The sequence below is a fragment of the Lissotriton helveticus genome, chromosome 12, assembly GCF_964261635.1.
Source record: "Lissotriton helveticus chromosome 12, aLisHel1.1, whole genome shotgun sequence".
Taxonomy (NCBI): domain Eukaryota; kingdom Metazoa; phylum Chordata; class Amphibia; order Caudata; family Salamandridae; genus Lissotriton; species Lissotriton helveticus.
In genome coordinates this window covers 428405976-428422763 of record NC_136073.1, presented here as the reverse complement: position 1 = coordinate 428422763, position 16788 = coordinate 428405976, and the positions used below count along the sequence as shown (strand labels likewise).

The 16788-nt window shown below is 42.8% G+C and overlaps 1 protein-coding gene across 4 annotated transcripts in view; it reads right to left on the bottom strand.

Moving 5' to 3' along the window:
* Positions 1-16788, bottom strand: part of FTO (FTO alpha-ketoglutarate dependent dioxygenase) — a 1792536-nt gene that overhangs the window by 1120253 nt on the left and 655495 nt on the right. For all 4 annotated transcript variants that reach the window (XM_078668469.1, XM_078668468.1, XM_078668471.1 and 1 more), the window contains exon 5: positions 13396-13475. In XM_078668469.1, the coding sequence (XP_078524595.1) occupies positions 13396-13475 (80 nt within the window). The remainder of the gene's footprint in view (positions 1-13395; positions 13476-16788) is intronic.

The window sequence follows — 16788 nt, the reverse complement described above, 5'->3', positions numbered from 1 at the left end:
CTTTCCAAAAAAGTGCTACTTTTTGACTAGTTTCCGCATCGAAAGTTTTGGGTGATCTGTCAAGCGGGGGCCGAGAAAAAAGTGTCTCAATAGGTGCTTTCCCCATTAATTTTTTATAGGAACTTTAAACACAGCTACAGCCCTAACTGCTAAATGGATTTACACCAAATTTGGCAGAAAGCTAGATCTTGTTCCAGAAAGAGTGGGTTTTTTGATTTGTTGTGAACCCGTTCAGTAACTTTTGAGCAATTAATGCTCAGAGACCTTGTCAGATCCCACAGATATCCTACTGAGATCGGATTGGCGGCCATAACCTCAACCAGGAAGTGGCCACAGCCATCTTAGGATGTGGGACTGAGTCCCAAGTCCTAAAAAAATTTTAAACAAAGAAAAAACAGACATAAGCAGGAAGGGGCAAGTTTTTTTAGTTGTTTTTATTTTGCCATACATTTGTTGAGGATCCACAGCAAAATAAAAAAGAGACAGAAAGCGTGGGCGACCATCATTATTTATAAAAAACTCCTCAGTGTGCGACAGGGCCCAGGGTTGATGCATTATGTTTTACCTGAGCCTCTGGGAGGCCCCAGGGAACCCGTTCCCTAAGGCCGAAGCAATATAATAAGGGAGGGGGTGTGCCGCCCGACTCCCGGAGCCTAATTTGGCCCCAAAGCCACAACCCTTTAAGTCGCAAATATAAGTTAGAGAGAAGGGAGGCAGCATGGAAGCTTGTGTTTGCTCCTGCCTGGCAGGAGCATTTTCTTTCATCTCCATCCAAGCGGGAGCAAACACAAACTCCGCTCCCAGTGAGTGGGAGCTTTAAAAATGCTCCCACCTGCTGGGAGCAGAATTTAGATCTGTTTCCTTGCCTTCACCGATGCAGGCAGAGAAAAAGATCAAAATATTGCTCCTGCCCAGAGGGAGCAGCAGAAGTAGTTTCTCCCTGTGCGCCGGAACAATGCTGGTTCCCACTACATGTGAGGAGTCGGCTTGAACCGCAAGGGACCTAGGTCTCTCTCTGCGGTCCCAAACAAGTGTATGGTGGGGGCCCTAGATAGGTATAAGAGCACCCACCTTGTAACCTGTGCAACTGCTACGGTCTATTGTATACTGCTTGTGTACACTGTTGCATACACTTCCATTTAGTCAAAACACCCTACCATAACTGCCTCAAAACTATGCCACCCACACTTATCGTCCACTAGAAGCAGAAGCCATGAGCTTCAAAGTGAAGGAACACAATAGCTTGATATTCTCGGGCCTACTCGTGTACCGCCCTCCTGGACCTAGAGCCCTCTTCAATAAAGCGATGCACACCTTCCTAGAAACAACGTCTGACTCAAGCACATACACGATCCTGGGTGACTTCAATTTTTACCTTGAAGCGAACAACGACCCTGACTCTGCCACATTAATCGATAATTTCCTCAGCTTTGACATAACGCAACTGATTTCAGAACCCACTCACTTAGCCGGACATACCCTTGATGGGATCTTTCCAAATAACAACCATATCAAAATTATTTCGAACCAGTCGATCCCATGGTCTGACCACAATGTCATCTCCTTCAATCTACAATTAAAAAACCCAGTCAACTACCGTAGAGGTATTATACTCCCCGAAAAATCACGCCCCTGGAAAAAACTAGAACCAAATCTTCTAGCCAACACACTATTAAATAACTTCCCAGATTTTGATTCTGGCAATAGCGAACAGGGAGCTATGAAATTTCATAACTGGATAAGCCATGCAGTTGATAAATTGGCTCCAGTAGAAGTAAAAAAAAGCTAGGAAACGATCTGCCACTGCACAGTGGTATTCCGCAGAGGTGAAGTCAATCAAACTCAAATGTCGGAGATTGGAGCGAGTGTGGCGCTCTGACTATAACCACTCACACAAATTAGAATACATGAAAGTCCTGCAGGAATACAAACTAGCGATTTCCCAGGCCAAGTCAGTTTACTTCACGACCAAAATTCAAGGGGCCTCAAACACTTCCAAAGAACTATTCAAGAAGTAACCCATCTAGCCAGTAGTCCTCGGGATATGGTCTTCTACCCTAACCAGGATTTTGTAATCAGTATCGCCACCTTCTTTCAACATAAGGTTCAGGCAGTTTATGATGACCGTAGCACCCTAGCAGCCGATACTAGGTTTGATAACAATGTACAGTCCATCTCTGCTACATCCAACTATTCTTGCTTCCCCATTCTTGAGGAGGCGCAGGTTAGCTCCCTACTCGCAACAATGAAATCAGGATCCCGGTTAGATCCCTGTCCACCTTATGTACTGCATCTGATCCCGGAGACCATCACCACCGCCCTCACTCGTTGCTAAATAAGGTCATAAACTCAGGAGAATTACCTTCTAGCTGGAAGAAGGCTTGTATTCGACCCATCCTCAAGAAGGATACCCTTGACCCCTCTGATCCTAAGCATTATCGGCCCATCTCCTGTCTACCATTACCAGCTAAAATTCTGGAAAAACACATGAACCAAGAAATTATGAGATATGTAGACCAAAATATATTATTGGACTCCTCACAGCATGGTTTTAGACCCTACCATTCAACAGAGACTGCACTTATCCTGGCCACTGAAGATATTCGCAGAACCATGGATGAGGGTGGCAGAACGGCCCTTATCCTGTTGGACCAAACAGCAGTATTCGATACTGTCAATCATTCAATCCTGCTAACCAGACTGCAAACCTTAGGTTTTTCTGGTACTGCTCTTGCCCTTGTAACATCTTTCTTGAACTCTCGCATTCAGCAAGTGCACTGGGAGGGGCTGAAATCCAATGAATTCACCCTCCCTGGAGGGGTCCCCCAGGGCTCGGCACTATCACCTACAATGTTCAATTTATATGTCACCCTCCCTAGCTGCATTAATAAAATCACATGGCCTACGATTGGTATCCTACGCCGACGACACTCAAATCGTCGTATCAATCTCCCAGTCCATCGAAGAGACAGCAGAACGATGTAGGAATGCTCTCCTAGGTATCAAAAGCTGGATGAGCCATCATTTCCTAAAACTAAACACAGATAAGACCGAGGTCATTGAGTTTGGTCAGAAACCTTCCGTATGGAGTGATCTCTGGTGGCCTCCTGAGGCTGGCTCCTGCCCCAGTCCAGCTGACAAGGTCCCCAATCTTGGTTTTATTTTGGATAAAGACCTGTCTTGCAAGGTGCAAATCAACCAGATAACTTCTGATTGTTTCCACAGCATCAAGATTCTTAGGAAAATCCTGCCGTACATCCCGCCCAATCTTCAAAAGACTGTGATGGGAGCCTTAGTCATGTCACGGGTGGATTTTTGAAATTCACTCTATCTGGGCACTGGAGAAAAACAACTGACTAAACTGCAGGCCATTCAAAATGCCGCAGCCAGGGTCCTCCTGAATCTCCCAAGAAGACATCCAACCTCCAAAGCCATTCGTGGACTTCACTGGCTCCCAGTTAGGCGCAGGGGTCAGTTTAAGGCCCTCTGCCTGGTCCATAAGTCCCTGCATGAAAATGGCCTGCATGACCTCGTAAAACTCTTCTCCCGATACTCCCCCCCACGTATCTTGAGGTCAGCAACCCAGGATCTTGTCTGCCAGCCCAGAATCAAGAAAGCGCGCTGGGGAGGAAAATCCTTCTCCCATCAAGCTTCCAAATTATGGAATTCGATGCCACCCATGCTCCGCTCACTAAAACCCAGAATGAGCTTTAGGAAGGCATTAAAAACATGGCTTTTCTCCCTGCTATAGTCTCACCCCCCTGTGCTTCTACACCACAGCGCCAAGACGCCGCGGCATTCGAGCGCTCTACAAACAATTCAGTCAGTCAGTCACTGTTGCCAGGTATCTGTGCTTACCCCATGCAACTGTATCTACCCCATATGTAACTTGTGCAACTGCTACTGTTTAGCGTATACTTATTGGTATATTGTTGCTAGATATTTCTGCCCATTGTGCATTTTTTTATACACTGTTGCCATGTGTCTGTCCTTTCTCCCATTTAATGGTATCTACTCCATATGTAACTCGTGCAACTGCTATTCATTATCGTATACTTATTGGTGTACTGTTGCCATATATATTTTCGACTACTCCATGTAATTGTATTCACCCATATGAAACTCGTGTATACTACTACCTTGCCATCGATGTAAAGCGCTCTGATACCTTCAGATCGAGTTTTCTCTATACAAACTCTATAAATAATGATGAGGGCCCGAGGGATGGGGTCTCCGGGGTCCATTTCGTTTCGGGGAGGGTGGCCACACGCCCCCCACCCCTTTGTATGAAAAGTGGCACTGGGGGTGGGGTACCCAGGGCCTAATAAAGCTTGGGGAGGGGGTCCCCGTGGTCCCCCTCTCTTTTAAAATGAAAAGGCCCTGGGGATGGGGTCTACAGGGTCTAATAAGCATCGGGGAGGGGGTACACGCAGCCAGCCTCTTCCCTTGAAAACAATACGACCCTGGGGGATGGGGTCCCCAGGACCAAAATAGACTCTGGAAGGAGGCGCACACCCCTCTGCCCTTCTAAAAAATATAAGGCCCCGGAGGATGCAGTTCCCATGGCCTATAAAGGGTCAGGGAGGGTGGCCGTGCGCCCCCTCGCCTTTTATTTATATTTTGGCTCCCGGGTTGGGGACCTCAGGGACTAATTGGGCTCAGGGAGGGGGGCCATGCACCCCCTCCATTTACTAATTACTTGACCCCCAAGGGATGGGTACCCAGGGCCTAATAAGGCTTGGGGGAAGGGGGCCAGAAGGCCCTGTGCAGCATGGAGGTGGCTGCCTTTGGGGAGGTTGGTCACAGGACCTGGCTGCATGCCAGGGCTTGTGGCTAAACCCCCACCGCGCACTGCCGAAGATCATGTGCAGCATGGGGTTGGCTGCATGCGGGAGATTGGCCATAGGGCCTGGCCACAAGCGGGGCCCTGCAGCCGACCTTATGCCTGCACGACAGGGTTTGGATTTATGTATGGTAATAAAATATTACTTTATGTTAAAAAAACTAGAAGTTTACAGAAAAAAACTGAAGGAAAAGTAATATTATAGTTAGGTATAATGTTCAGTAACAACGTAACATTTTAAACTCTAAAAAACTAAACATTAATCAGTTATAGTTATCTCGAGTAACTATAACGGGTGCCCTAAATTAAATACACCTTGCCCCCTCGCCATGTACTGCTAATTACTCCACATATTACGTCACTCATGACATCTTCTATGATATCACTGATAATATCACTGCAACATTTGCAATGAAAGTATTAATGAGTAAACTGTGCTTGGTGGGGGTGCAAATTATAGTTACTTGAGATACCTATAACTGGTGAATTTCTTTGGTTTTTAGAGTTTAAAGAGTTGCGTTGTTACTGAACATTTTGCCTATATTGTTACTTTAACCTTTGTTTATTTCAGTGATTTTGAATATGTGTTTTTGGAAGGAAATTGGGCGGGAGAGAGGAAAAAAGACAATGCTTTGAAGAAATGACTTCAATGCTAAACATGGAGTATATTTCGAGCATAGTGTTTTGACGCACAAGGAGCACAGAAACTATAACCTTTTCGTGTGGCGGATCAGAGGACAATACTGTTTTTTAAACGCGATTCTTCAATAAGAATACAAATAAAAATACAAACAGAAAACTACAAGTATAAATGCAACAATGGCTTTTTTATATATATAAATATATGGTGCTTCGTAACACTGTTTTTGCTGTTTCTAGTGCTCCAACAGTCGTGCCAATGCAACAAGAAGATAAACCCAGTCTTTTTTTTCCCTTTTTTTTTTCCCAAGGAGATCGTTTTTTCGGGAAGGTGACCATCCAGTATTCTATCCTCTAGAGGTGAGGCCTCTGGGGGCTCCATACCTCCGGGCAATAATGAGAGAAGCGAGTGCCGGACTTGTACATAGCGGAAGTATTCGGTGTTTGCCAGTAAATATTCCTTCTGCATTTCCTCAAATGATTTATTCCTCCCCTTCCCCCAAATATCCTTGACAGTGGAGATACCTTTAAGGTCCCACTTATCGAAACCTTTTGTCCTCCAGATCTTACCTAGTCTCTCGGAGTTCCAGAGAGGGGTGGCCATGGTCAATTTGTCCCTCCAACCCAGGGAACGCGTGGCAACATGCCAGATCTGGACTGCATGTTTCGTTGGCCCTGTTAATGCCAGTTTCTTCAGCCGGGTATACAGGGCCCTGTGATACCTACCCCCGGGGAGAAGCCATCTATCCATGGCAAAACTGGGGTCATCAACTCGACCATATGTGCCGTGGTTAATCGCAGCCAGTTGTGAGGCCCAATAGTATTGTCTGATATCTGGGAGGCCAATGCCCCCATTACACCAAGTAAGTGTTAGTTTGTTCAGAGCGATGCGGGCCTGCCATCCCATAGCAGACTCTGCTGAAGGCTCTCAATCTCACAAAAGTAGCTAGCTGGCACAACATCCAAGGTATTTTGCAAGGCATAAAGAAAGTGAGGCTGAGCCATCATCTTAAAGAGGGCTGCCCTACCCAACAACAAAAGAGGAAGCTTCCTACAGTGGGCAATGTCACTCTTAAGCCTCTGCAGGGGGGGAAGGAGATTCCGGGCGTACCTAACCGAGGGATCCAGAGAGACAAAGACTCCCAAATATTTTAACCCCTCTGTGTTGACCTGTATAGGACAGTTTCGTGGATTGACACGGGGATCTCCCCTGAATACAAATAACAAGGATTTCTCCCAATTGGATAAACCCAGTCTTAATCTCTGTACAGGTAACTCGGTGGTGTTGTGATAGATATTTAGTCCACTGGAAGGACAAGTCTCTAAAGCTTATTCAGTATCTGAAAATCATTTGCCCAGAACGCATCAACCCGCCTGTTGATTATTGATTTCAGTTTTATAAAATGTTTCATTTCTTAACAGGATGGTCAAAGTTTCCTTCAGTTATAGCTGGTTTGAGGATTCAAAACTATGAATGTATTTTTTTGTAGCAACAGCAATAACAGAATAACAAATATGGCAACATATGTGTCCCTTACAAGAAAGCTCCCAGAGTTCTGTAGTAATTGACTGACAGGACAAGGGTGGCTCGAGGAATGCTAGAACCTCATGTCCATCCCCCTCCCGCTCATAAAAACGTATATAAGAATGGGTGTTCGGTGGCCTAATGCCAAGCAATACCAAGGAAAAATAAGATCAGAAGAGAAGCAGAGTGAGGGAGGGGGTACAAGTGTCTTCCCCTTAAAAATACACAAACATGAATGAGGGAAGGAAAATGAAGAAGGAATAAGGAGTGTGAATGATAGTACCGCTGTGTATTTGTATACTTTGTAGATTTGTTTGACAACCGTACTTTTTACTTAACAAAACTTTACAAAATAATAAAATGGCAAAAGATTCAAGCAAAACCTTTACCCCTCCAACAAGTACCCCTAATAGCCTTAAATGGTACTGCCAAAGATAACACCTTGGATTACATGTCAGACAACAGAGCTCATTACCATCACCAATGCCACAACGGGTGGTATCACACTCAAGACCACAAATGAAAGAAGATCTTCTGAGTTTGCCCTCAATGGATAGTGCTGACACCTAGGTGTGCAACACAAACCCATGCTATGTATACAACACCTAAATAAAGATATATCAATAATCTGCCCGATGTGCACACCAATTGTTTATTTTTCTCCATATTCAGCCGCAAAAGATGATTGAGATCACACAGGTTCAGTTTTGCTGCAGGCGAAGTACATTATACAAAGCGCATAGCTAGATATGCAAAGTACAAAAATACATACTCTGCAAGACAGATGTAAAACTTGAAACATTCCCACATATGCTGTGAATGAGAAACTAGAATTTGGTATATAATTGTTTTATTTCAAGACTCCCAGGTTCAGCATATCTCAAGCATCACTACAGGCCCTACACATAAGGGGACCTTGAAGAACTTCTCCTCAACATAAGCTAAGTCTGTTGGATTTCATAAGTAACTCTTCCATTTCTACGGTTAGAAGTTTGGAACAGGCAATGCATGTCTAATATAAGGTTACATGTGTGATTGTATTTTTTACTTCCCATAACTGACACTGGCTTCTAACAGCCTTTGCCTCAAGCTTCATTATTCGCAGGAGCACACTGAGATAGGGCCAAAACTGGCTGTGACTGCTCAAAATCTTTAAGCCAAGTTTCTATTTAGCAGACCACGTCACATGAATACAGAAACTAACTTGATTATATTGTTCTAAAGCTTTACTCTAAATTATTGAACTTAAACGCATGTGTTACTAGGATGAAATGTTATCATATTTCCTTTTGATTCAGTCTTAGCTATGGTGGTGGAAATCCTCGATAAGGGATTTGCGTAAGGTGTGAAAGGTCATAAGAATTTCGATTGTTCATTACTGCAGATGTTTTCCCTGCTTTATGTTACTTGTCTTAACATTGACATTATTTGGCACCACATGGTTCATACAGTTCTCAAATTAAAAGTGTGAAATTCCTCCTCAGAAATTTCAAGTTAATTATTGTATCGCACTATCACACTTCAGCAAGTCTTAAAGGTTTCCATGAGTTCAAGATTAAGTCAGCAAGGGAAGACAAACATCTCAGAAGATTGAGCTATAATGCTTGGAGCACTTTTGGTGTGTACAATGGATTAAAGGTAGAAGTAGGGAACGTGGCCCAATCATAGAGGCAGTCATGCCATAAAAGATAATGGAGAAGTGGAAACGGTGTTAATGAGTGTCTCTCTTCTTGGCCAAGCCACAACTGTTTCCTTTGATTAAAACTCAAAAGACAAGCACCAGTCTCATATGTATGACCCAGCTTCAGGGGAATGTGTGGGTTGCTCAAAATGGAGTTTAGCCTGAACATGATGAATGAGGACCATATGCTGAATGGAAAAGGTGAGCTTTAAGGCCTCATCAGAACCAAAGGGCAAAATGTACATTTTGTAAGCCTTGGGTGAGAGGCGGGAAATAGAATTCAAAAGTGGACACCTAGAAGTAGAGATCTGCTGCCAATTTGTTTCAGCTTTGGTTGGTGGATGGCAAATATGTACACAGCAGCTGATCTCAAATGTCTTCACACTTTGTAGGAGTGGAGGACATCAGCTAAATATTCAAAAAACAGCCAGGTAAAGACAAACAATGCAAGTGACAAACTGTGACCTGATCAGAGGCCAATTGAGAACTGAGGGTCATGTCTGATGCAATATATGAGACAAGTCCACAGATAAGCCTAACAATATGATTATTGACCCTTCAGTGCTTACTAAGCGCTTCCTTGGGGTGTGCTGAAATGATCTTACTGCAACAGATCTAATGGTACAAAACTGTAACGAGGAGGAATAGGAGAATTAGTGGATGAATAGGAGAAACAGATAAACTTACTGATCAAAGGCAGATGGGTAAAAGTATGCTTTGTTGCTGTACTCATGGGAACTGAAGGTGGAGTGTTGTCACCAGAGTTGTGAACTTTCTTAACAAGAATTAGGGTGGACCCATAGTTTCTGGTAAAGAAAAAGGGAATGGTGTGGGACTTGCAGGATCAAAGAGCCTAATCTGACATCTAGCTGCTAAAATAAATCCAATTTTGCTTCATCCGATGTAGAGCTTTCTTCAGACAGTTAGCTACCTAATGACACTTACTATATCCCTCCTGCCGCTTAAGGAAAATTTGTGTGTAATCCACCTACCCTGGTGGCTAATGTCATGAGCAACCAGGTGCACACACTAGCGATGCTTTGTCTATTCGAAAGGCACAAGACAGAATGCAGAACCTTTGAAGACTGCACATGTGAAAGTGGCTGTTGCTGAGAATGTGGCACCCATTTTGACTTGATGACCATAGTTAGCCAAGAAAGAAGAGGTCTAGATAAAGACAGTATTTCCCCCAGCATTATTGCCAGCGATCAAGCTGAGATTTGTGATCACTGATGTCAAGTGCTGCTTAAAGTTACAGAAATACCAAGGCACACAATAGCCCATTGTTGTGAACAGTGAGTGGACCTGTGAATTTGGCATCTTTACTCATTGATGTGATCTCATTAAAATCATAATCCTGGGGGAGGGGATACTACATGCCATTTAATGCGAGAACCATATGTCTGTTTTTATTCAACTGATAACCTTAAATTCAAACCTAATTTTCTAGCCATTTTAAACTCAATTGGAACCATGATTTCCTCTCACGGTCCTTAGATTTTCAGGGCATGTGCTGCTCTGTATTAAACCATTAAGAAACAGAGCAGAATTTTATATAATAGGGATAGACTTTCAAACCTACTACTTGTTGGGTTTTGTACTGTTACTGTCCTAATAGACTTAAAAGTGCACAATGTGTCAAGCAGAATCCCATGACATCCTTTGCCGTCTTTATAAAAATCATGTGCAGTCTGCATTCAAGAATGGATATCAATGGGCTGTGTAATTAATAGAAGCCATAATCTCCTGCCTGAGCTAATGATAGTTGACTGTATTAGTATAAACACTTTTTACACGTGATTCATGTTTTCATAGCTCACTGTATGAAACCACTGGCAAAAATGAAAGTGCAAAATTTTGACCCAACAGACAATAGGAGCTCAATTACAATGCTGGTTGGACTAGTGTCTGACCGGCATTTTGTCGAAAAGGGACCACCCGACATGGAGTCGGAGGTCCCGCATTCTGAATTACGATGTGACCGCCTTCACAGCAGTCGTAAAAGTGTAAGTTTACTATCGCTGCTTGTGCTGCAGGCTGCAGCACAAGCAGCAATAATAAACATACAATTTTTAAACATCCTGCACAGTGTGGCATTCACTATGTGCTGCCTGTCACATGGTGCAGGGATGGTCTGTGGTGCCCCCCAGGCATCATAGTGGAGGGCGCGGATAGATAGGGGCCCTGCTAGGGGCCTAAAAAGTCTGTTTCCGTCTGCCTTTCTATGGTGGTTGGACTGTCATAGAAAGGTAGACCGAAAGGGACATCGCAATACCTACGTCAGTGCCCGAGCAGGCACCGCCTTTATCGTAGGGAATACATTCTGACTGCTGGGCCGACAGGCTCCTTGAACCTGTCGGAAAAGCAGCAGTCGGTCCCCCGCCTGCTGCCTCTGAATGTTGCATCGTAATGCGGCTGTCAGACCACAGGGGCAGATGTCGGTCAGATCGCAATTGGCAGCCAGTTGGTTGCGGTTCAACCAACATTGTAATGAGACCCTGTCTCTGTGTATGTACACATTATATGTTTTAGGTCACGTGAATTGACCTTTATGAAACCATACAAGACTTCATGCGTATGAAGATTGGAAATTCCTATAAATTAAATTAGTCCAGAGGAATCTACAGTGTACACTCAGAATAGAATTTTTAGAATGATAGGTAGGGATACCAGTTATATTTCACTTACTTATTACAAATTCAAATTAGGACTTATAGTTACATTTCAATGAGAGTAAGAATGAGCACAGTTGATAGCAGCTCAGTGTAAGGTGACTTCATCACCCAGCTCTGTTGGAGCAGGGGCAGCTCTAGAAGGTAGCTCCAGGACAAGGTTGGATACAGCTTCAGGACTTTCCCCAAGGTAAAGCAAGCAAGTTTTCTGACTTTCACCAATGATGAGAAGTCCCAGAGACAGTAATATTCAACAGTTCTCCTACCTGGTGCTTCCGCAAAGTGTTCTCTCAGTCATAAAATTAATCTGTGAATATTATGATTAATTATCCCTACTTTTAATAATAGTGATGTGTCTACATTTAAAAGCTTTCTAGAAAGTAGTCTAATGCTGCATTATGCTCTGCAAATGCAACATCTGTATAGTTGTTCTCAACCTGTGCTCCATGGACTCCTAGGGTGGGGGATGGTTTATAAAATTAAATGATATTAGCGGATTAATAAGGTACATAAACATAAAAAAGCTAAATAAAAAAGTAACATTTAAAACACCCCGTAAATGCGAATGAATTGGAAGCTAAAAATTACGTTGGTATCCTTGTCTTGATTTGTGAGAGCAGCGCAAATACAGAAAATTAAATCAAGTTTTGAGGACTGGTGGGTTAATTGAAGTAGCACTGGTATGTGCTGACAAAAAGAGAGCATGCATTAGAAACAAAAAAGACCAAGTGATAAGCTAGAGTAGAATATCACATCATCTATAAGAAATAAACCTACACGTTGAAAAGCTCAAACTTTCCCGATAAAATGTAGATTTTTGCACTACTTTTTGCTTGTAAATAAAATACAATATTCCATAATCTGTGTATTGTTGCAGGCACAATAGTTTCTGTATTTTTGTGTATTGTATTGAGGTTCAAATCATAAATTGCTTAGGTGGGGGTCTCCTGCTTCCAGTAGTGATTCAGTGGAGGGGGCACAGAAGTCACAAGTTTCAGAAGTTCTGCTTTAGTCCATTTTTAGGAACCTTGTAGTAGCTCTGAATTTGGGCAGATGGCTCACTCCCCTCACATTTCCCCAGTAAAATATGGGCGCACTGTTTTTGCTGTTTACATTTCATATGATTTAGCTGTGTAAAATGGTCAAATTCGTTTTTCTTTTCAAGTGAAAGCACTGGCTGGACAATGATTCAGAAGTATTGTTATGGGACTGAGAGAGCTCAGAGTCCTATACCCTTGCACCACCTCAATGAGTAAGCCGTGGGCCGCACTGTCTCACTATCCGGATGGTGAGGGGTTAAACTGCTGGACTTGGTGTTCAGTTTGGGTGCAACAGTTGGGTAAGACCCAGGACCTCAGAGGTAAAAAAAGGCTCCACTTGTTACAATTTGAGCACAACATGCCATAATTACCCTGGGACTTCTGATAAAGTTCCCTCAAAAAAGCTCTTAACTTATCTTCAACATATGTAATTCTGAAAAATACAAGACTAATAAGTCAGTGCACTTACTAATTGAGTCACAATAGACTCCAGAGGATTGGGCAAACACAGAGAGTTAAATGATACTGAGCTTAAAATTAGAAGAAAAAAAACTGAATATAAATGTGACACTTTTAATAGAGACATCATAGAAATGTTACCAAACACTCTTTTACATGCAAAAAGTAGTCTGATACGGGACTCAATTTAGAAGCTGAAAAGAAATACTCTGATCCAATAACATGTATCCGCTTTATTCCATCTCCCTCCTCATATTGTTTTCATTCCCAGCATTATCCTTCATGTTACTGTTCTGCCTTCTCTGCGAAAAGTGCAACAGGAAGTTGAGAACTCTGGATTTCTTAAAATGTGTCATCTGGTTTCAGTGGATGCGGACAAGGCTCATAACTGCAAAGTGCACACTGAGGCACAGGAAGAGCCCGTCCAGCGAAACCATCAATCGCATTTCTCAACGCAATCTTGTTTGAGCAAATGTAATATTTAACCGCCACCGAAAATCCAATTGATGGAGCAGCAAATCCCTGACTGTGCTTACCTCCGCCACTCGGTGAGTTGAGCTGAAGCGGGGCCGCAGACCGGACAGGACGCAGTGCTGATGGGTCGCATTGAGATCATCTGGGGCAGATTGCAAAAGATAATCAGATTTAATCTCAACTTTAAAAAACAGATTAATTCCAAATTCAATCACACCGACTTTAAAAAAAAAAATCAATTTCTAACCTGCAAAGGAGGATAAACTGCTAACTGGGGATTTTTAGATTCCTGGCTCTCTCTTAAAAAAAAAAAAATACACGTTTTCATGGCAAACAATGCTCTGCAAACTTGACATTAGAAATACCCAGGTGCTGAGAATTTGTAAAATGTACAGTTAACAAGTGCAATCAATTTCCTATCAACTCGCACTATGGCTAACAGGAAATGTGTATGGTTTCAGCTAAATAGTTCCATCCAAACAATCGTTTAGCAGAGAACAGTCATTAAGGCGATATATGGATGCACCCCCCGCAGTTAAGCAATGTTAGTGGATGCTTAGAATAAATTCATAAACAGCAAATTGTTGTAATGAATATGGTTCTGAATGTGAAATGCAAAAAGGACTGTATTCTCAGGAGGGGTGGGGGCTATAGGCAGGGGTGCCGGAGCAACAGCCCCAACTTTCGGAACAGGCCTACTCAATTGTTAAATGTTCCTAACCTTTTCTTAGGATCCCGCTGCCGGTGCTACCAAAAACACTGGTTGTCAATATCGAAGGCTGCCCTAGTCTTAGCTCCACCTCATGCCTCTTTCTTCCACCACCTTGCTTTTCCTGTCTCAATGTAACACACATTGCAGGTATTTTTTCGTATCAGATTTCTTCCCTTACCTCTGTTTCTTGCCATTCTCTTCTTCCCTTGTCTCCCTTTCTCTCTCTTTCTCGGAGTCAAAGTCTAATGTATATATTTATTTAGTCTCATTTAGCAAAGCTCTAGAATACATACTTAAGTCAAATGATGGAAATTAGTTTTGGTCCCCAATAATGATGGGTGGTGCCCACCACCTTCTTCCACCTACACAAATCAATCTCTGTCTTACCATCAGTGTCCCGGGCAACGTTGAAGCTGACCACCGTGGACCACTGTTGCATTACTTGTAGATCTGGCTAGGGATGCAGATAACGTCAGCGCTGCCCTGATTTACGTCTTAGAAATCAAGCTGAACTACCTCCAGAAATAATATATGAAGCCAAGTGTGTCCGAGCACTCTTGTTGCTCTGGTGAGGTGAGTGGCCCGAACAGCATCCACAGCACCGTGCTCCTGCCCTAGCTTGCTTACACTACACTTACTCCTGTAGTTGGTCTGCACTGTAAATCATTATTAGGGGTAGGTGAACGGCAGTAGGAGTAGTCACCCCAATGTACAATATGGGCAGATTCCAACATCTAGGCCGTATGGAGGGAATTTGATTTCACAAAAAAGTGCAAAGCTAGGTAAATCAACCACAGGTGTACGTTTGCACCACGAAGAATTATGCATTTCGGGGTGCTGTGTTTTCAGTCTTGGGCTATCTTTTAAGAAATATTTATTTACCTAAAGAATTTTATTAAATACTACTGTGTTGGCCTTGTTGTTGCTTTGATGTGTTGATTGACATTAGATGTGCTAGTACAATTTAATTTATTTTTAAAAAGTACTGTAACGAAATGGCTCGATGCATATAATCGCATTAAGAAAAAAGTACATAAGGCCACAAAGGTAACAAAGGGGACAACATAGGACCAGGGGCGACCATGAAGGATTATGCAATAAAAATGTCAAGCTCCTAAAGGGAAGAATCTTTATTCAGGGGAAAGCTGTTTGTGATTAGCCGGCTAATTAAAACATCCTAAACTAATGAACACGTTGACCCTTGCCCTCGACTTTTATTTTCCCCAAGAAGCAGTTATTACCTCATAAACCAACACTGAGTTATCATATAAATAGCACAGAAAAAAAATATGCAGCGTGGCCAGGTGATGACGGCCTGCTAGGGGAAAACACCGCTGCACCCTCCAACCATAATGAGCAAGAAAGAAGTGGCTACTGCTAAGTTCTCCTGTAGACCTAAGAATGTAGGTGCCACGAGTCGCACCTCAATTTACAGCCAATCCAACCTCTTGAAGGAAACTTATCACCAGATGTGACTTGCATGATAATAGTGTTAACTACTGCGATCTTTAATTGGAGTTTGTGTATGTAGAGGAACTAAAACTTTATGGCAGTTTTATCCCCAGCGTTAATATCTCTAGGTAGAATTTTCCGTGAAATATGTGCTGGAAAAAAGCACAATATTTCGAGTTTTGCAACTCAGATTGGGGAAACACTTGTGGCATTAATGTGTTATTCTCCATTTGACTTGCAGATAGGTAGGATCAGGAACATGTTATTAGTATATCCGCAGATGTTATTACCATACCAAAATACCAGTCCAGATAGATTGAGGGTTTTAAAGTTGAAGGAGTATTGATACAAGACCCAATATTATAATGCAACTAGCTTCAGAAGGCTTAAAATAGTCTGTAAGCGTCTATACGCACCCAGAAACACTCATAAGGAGCATCATAAAATAAAAAGCCTTCTCATGTGCTACAGAAGAGACATGATCCAAGCAGCTTAGCACACTGGTGGAATTTATGGTACAGAGGTTTAACGTGACTGCCGGCAAAATGTATCAGCAAGTTAAGCGCTCACCGGGGACACTGGATTTGATCTGGGGATCAGGAGTTAGGTTCTCGATAGGGGCAAAACAAACTTTCCACCTTCCGACATTGATAAATTGGACATCAGTAAATTATAATAGCAACCGGTGCTATTTTTAGTGTTTAGATATGGGAACATTGTGGTATTAAGCCCTGTATAGCAAGCAAGATGACTCAGTGAGTTACAAAATAAGCATCAACATCTGCTGTTATCTGCAGGTCAAACGTTGGCGACCTAGTGAGGCTTACTTAATATTCAGTCCTTCCAGGACAGCAAACTGAGTACCATTAGCTTGGTTATAGCACCAGATATTCATAGCTTAAAAGTTATTACTACAAGACATAAAAAGCTGTTTGTTCTTTCACTTCTTCAATCCACACATGGTGTACATTTCTGGGCCACACTTGACATTTAACATACAGGCAAAACCCTGTCTGATTGGATGGAAAAAATCCTCCTATTAAAAGGCTTGGGGCTGTGCATGTTGGGATCATGACTGGGACTTCAACCCTCTTTATAATTTTTAAAAAGCCTAGGACTGCTCTCATCCTCTACACACTATCACCCTTAGAGACTGAAGTGTTAAGGATGGGTACTTAGTAATTACGTTTTGGATCCATTAGCACTGTAGAGCCAGGACACCACTGGTAAAGTATTCCAATTGTTGCAATTGGATAACCCCAGTAACCCCGACTGCCCTGGGACCACAAAA